Raw genomic sequence first — 5000 nt, forward strand, 5'->3', positions numbered from 1 at the left:
TATTTGCATAATTTTTTTTCAGTTAAGCATTTTTTCATAACGCAATGATCCAGAAGAAATTGCCCCTAGCTTTGGAATTCTCTTCCTGAATCTGCTTTCCCGACTCCCAATGCCTCTCTTTTCATCCTTTTACGTTCTTGCTTTAGCCACTTTCTCTTTGGGGTCTCACTTTGTCGACTTCTCTGTCCTTGCAAACGGCTCCTGGCATTTCCTGATGGTCACCGTACCAAGAACTGACCAGATTCAATGTTGAGTGGCCTTGGGAAAGGTATATTTAATTATTAATTCGTTTAATATTTCCCAATTGAAATATATCAGATATTAAATGCTTGTAGCTTAATTTTTGTGAACGAGAAAGGTACACACACACACATGCATGTAATTATATATATATATATATATATATATATATATATATATATATATATATATATATATATATATATATGTGTGTGTGTGTGTGTGTGTGTGTGTGTGTGTGTGTGTGTGTGTAAGCAAGCGCGCGTGTGTACGGTTTTAACCCTGTTATGCAAAAGGGATTTAAGCGCCATACCTCTCGTTCAAAATTCAGCTCAGGGCCGAGGAAAAAAACGAAAATTATCGTGCAACTGTCAGGTGTCAATTCTATCATGCGTTTTTGACCACCGATTCCTTCCGGGGATAGAGTGTAGTATATGACTCTCTCTCTCTCTCTCTCTCTCTCTCTCTCTCTCTCTCTCTCTCTCTCTCACTCTCTCTCTGTGTTTGTCTGTCTCTCTGTCTATGTTTATCACTGTCTCTCTGTCTCTCTTTACTTCTTTGATAAGGCATTTGAAACAATATTCTTTAACTGTATACCTGAGAACCATTATTATTATTATTATTATTATTATTATTATTATTATTATTATTATTATTATTATTTTCGTAACAAGGTGGAATTTTTTCATAATAAGAACCCTCAGAATATTTATTTTCAATTCGGAAAAACAAAGAAAATAAATTTTCAGTCACAAAACAAAGAAAATTTCGTTTTTAGTCACAAAAAAGAAAGAAAATTTCATGATAAAAACGTAGAAATTTTCCTTTTCTAACTGTTGAATATAGAAAAAACAATCCTTTATAAAAAAATTCTACCACTCCGCCAAAACGCTAAAAAAAACCACACACACACAAACACAGGCCAAAATTGATCATTTTAATATTGAAAAAGCACTTCTCAAGACTAAAAAAAACATTCTACCCCTCCGCAACAACTCTTGAAAAAACATACACACGCCAAATTTTATCTACTTAAACTAGAATAACACACAAACACACCAAATTATCTTTTCTATATAGAAAAAACACTTCCCAAGACAAAAAAAATTCTACTAAGCCGGAATGCTAAAAACACACACACACACACACACACACACCCCAAAATTATCTTTTGAATATAGGAAAAAACCCACTTCTCGAGACTTAAAAAAAAAAAAATTCTACCACTCCGCCACAACGCTCCAAAAAACACGCCAAAATTCCCCGGAAATGATCTTTAATTATCTCTCATCTTCTCGAATTCCTTGCGACTAATGAGTGATTCCGCGATGGAAAATAGACCATCTTGCGCCCGAATTAAAAAAAAAAAGGAAGAAGAAGACAGGAGTGGATATGATGGCGGACACTGAGGGCTGGAAAATAGTGGTGAGATTTTTTTTTTGGTCGAATTACTTATGCAGGTTATCCAATACGCCGGGCCTCGTTATTGCCTTCATTAAAGAGAGAGTGATGGCTGATCTTATGAGAAGGGGAACGAAACACGGAACTTCGAGAGAGAGAGAGAGAGAGAGAGAGAGAGAGAGAGAGAGAGAGAGAGAGAGAGAGAGAGAGAGGAGAGAGCATTTTAAGAATGGAGTGATAAATTTTAGCGAGGACACATGCACGCACTCAAGTGTCTCTCTCTCTCTCTTAACCATACTCAAACATAAAAATCAAATCGCTCTGTTTTAATTCTCTGTTTCTAAGAGAGAGAGAGAGAGAGAGAGAGAGAGAGAGAGAGAGGGAAGGGGAACAGTATGGTTATACAGTTAATGATGAACTGCATATTAAACTCGGTACAGTTCAAATCAAGTCACAATATTCATGTAAGGCCATTTTATATTAAATCAGTCTTATTAAACCAATATAACCTTTCAATATTCAGTGTCAGGTCAGCGTGTGTCCGACTTAAAGGTAAAATAACTCAGTGGTTAGGGCACGGGTCAAATTGAGGGGAGGGGTTGATGGGTGCCAAGGTCAGCCAGGGGAGGGGGTAGACCTATTTGCGCCTGTACAGTTATTTATCATGATTCTATTTTATTAGTCCTTCGCAGAACTGTAACTGTTTAATGACGAAGAACGTTATTCTCTCTCTCTCTCTCTCTCTCTCTCTCTCTCTCTCTCTCTCTCTCTCTCTCTCCTGCGGAAATATATATAATCAAGCAGAGCAATTTTCCTAAAGAAACCTGCGATAAAATCTGGGTGCGTGTTTTTTTTACATAAGTTTTTCCTCGAAGTGTTAATGGGTGCGAGAACACCGCCTGTAAAAGGGGTTCGACATTTTTGTCGCGATGTCTTTAGAACGGCTCCCCACTTTGTATACATTTTTTTTCACCGATTCTCTGCGGCAGCCTGTTGCGACAGAGAACTGTTGCTTCATCTCAAGGAAGCAGGTAAATATGCTCATTTCCATGACGTCCAGAACGCTGGTCTAGCCTCATTTTTCTCCTCCAGTTTTCAGCGAGCGAACGAAAACAGTTCGAGGACAAACAAAAGACGATCGAGAACAATGGCCTCCGCGCTGGATCATGATGGGCTCTTGATCAGAAGCATTGCGGTGCAACTTGAGTGCAGATTCATACGTCAGTTTTTGGGGATTTTATTAGACATTAAAGTCTACGAGGGAAAGTATGATGGCATTTTCCTTATGAAGGTTTTCCCTAAATTCTAAGAGGTTGTCCCCAAATTCTACGAGGATTTCCCCAAATCCTGAGGTTTTCCCTAAATTCTATGAAGGAAATAAGAGTTATTTACGAATATATCTATCAGGTTTTCACCGCGTCACTGACTACAAGCGATGATTACCAAGAAGAAGAGGCCCTCAGGTCATGTTGATCAATCCTCTTACGGTTTCCGATGCTTAGACCCAAGGGGATGGTTTTGCAGATGGCTGTTCAAATCGTCTGGCTTCAGAGGCCGATGGCAGGAGTAACCTAACGCTTTTTATCTTGGACAAAGGAAGTACTAAGAGAATTTTCAGACTTGGCAGAGAAGTGAAGAGATAAATCAAGCTAAGGCGTTGTTTCGCCTATGAATTAAAGGCTAGATACTTTGTTACGCTTCAGTGATTGAAGAGGATATTATTATTATTATTATTATTATTATTATTATTATTATTATTATTATTATTATTATTATTATTATTATCGTGAAGTAGTTCAGGGTTGTTCGATTAATTGATTATAAAGTTATCTGGCGCTACAATCCTAATGAGAATTATTTATAGAATGATACGATGATGAAAAAAGGAAAATGAATCTTTGTTCTTTAAGCCAACAGGACAGCAACAGATAATTCTTCCCAATACGATTTTCCGTTTTTGATTTTCTTGCAAATGAAGGACAAGGAAAAATAAAAACACGAGGGATACAAGTAAAGTGATTAAAAAAATTATGATCGTCAGTTTTCACGAGAAAGATTGTGAAAATATTTGAAATAATTTCTTTTTTCTGTAAAATAACTGACAGACGAAAAGCTTAAAGTATAAATTTGAAAAATTTGTGTTGCCTTAGAACACGAGAGAGCGTTTCATGTTTTTAGGAAATGATAAAAAACATAATAAAAACGAAAGTAAATGGGAATACAAAGATTTTTTCCAGTGTTCAACTGAAGAATATGACTTGATGAAAGATTAAACACGAAATTATTGCTAATATTTTAGATAATGCGAAAAATTATGTAACGGGGGAGAAAATATTTCTTTGTTTTCCCCTGATAATTTTTATTTTATTTGTTGATTTGTCATTATATCAACAAAAGCAAGAAGACGGGTAATAATATATTGAGGCAGTAAACGGAATAAAAAAAAAAATGGTTGAACTGGTTGACTCTAGAGCTGGCAACTTATGTCCGATATTTGTTCGATTATGAAGAGGTAATAATAAGTTCCTGAGAACGAAAACCAAAGAAATGCCTGTAAAATCTGTCAGTGAACTGGTTGGAACTTGAAAGTATTTATCAATATTTATGGAATTTAAATGAGAGAGCAATGAAGGAATACATCTTAGAAATTCTCAGGAGTGATGTCTAGTGTAATAACTGTAAAATGAGTATGTTAACTATGAAAGACTGAAGAGTAATCATAAATATTCATGGAATTTGAATGAGAGAACAGTGGATGCATGCAACTATAAAGTTCTCAGGAGTGATGTCTACGGCAATACTTGTAAAACAGATCAGTGAACAATGAGGAAGCAGAAAGTGATAATGATATTTATAGAATTTGAATGAGGTAGGCATACAACTAAGAATTTCTCAGGAGTGAAGTCTAGTGTAATACTTGTAAAACACATCAGCGAACCAATAGATGCTTAAAGGTAGTTATATATAATTATGGAATTTGAATGAGAAAGGCATACAACCAAGAGTGATACCCAATGTAATACCTGTAAAACAGGTCATTGAATGGCTATATTCTTGAAAGTAATTAGAAAAATTTATGGAATTTAAATGAGAGTAGCGTAATTAAAAATATTAATGGCATTTAAATGAAACAGGCATGCAACTGAGAAATCCTCAGGAGTGATGCGCAATGTAATACCTGTAAAAGAGGTCAGGAAAGCTTGAGGTACTTACAGTTTTGTAGAACATACACTGTTGCCTATCCTCGTCCTCGCCGTCTGGGCAATCAATGAACCCGTCGCAGAGAACATGGTCATCGATACACCGGTAGCGACCCATCCTGTCCGGGGAGGGGCACGGGAACCGTTCCATCTGGTCCT

At 36.3% G+C, this 5000-nt stretch overlaps 1 protein-coding gene across 1 annotated transcript in view; it reads right to left on the minus strand.

Annotated features, from left to right (window-relative positions):
• LOC136834836 (uncharacterized) overlaps positions 1–5000 on the minus strand; it is a 104936-nt gene that overhangs the window by 8993 nt on the left and 90943 nt on the right. The window contains exon 2 of the mRNA XM_067097613.1: positions 4855–5000. This exon is cut by the window's right edge and continues 15 nt beyond it. Within this exon, the coding sequence (XP_066953714.1) occupies positions 4855–5000 (146 nt within the window). The remainder of the gene's footprint in view (positions 1–4854) is intronic.

Source organism: Macrobrachium rosenbergii, chromosome 54, assembly GCF_040412425.1.
Source record: "Macrobrachium rosenbergii isolate ZJJX-2024 chromosome 54, ASM4041242v1, whole genome shotgun sequence".
Lineage (NCBI taxonomy): Eukaryota > Metazoa > Arthropoda > Malacostraca > Decapoda > Palaemonidae > Macrobrachium > Macrobrachium rosenbergii.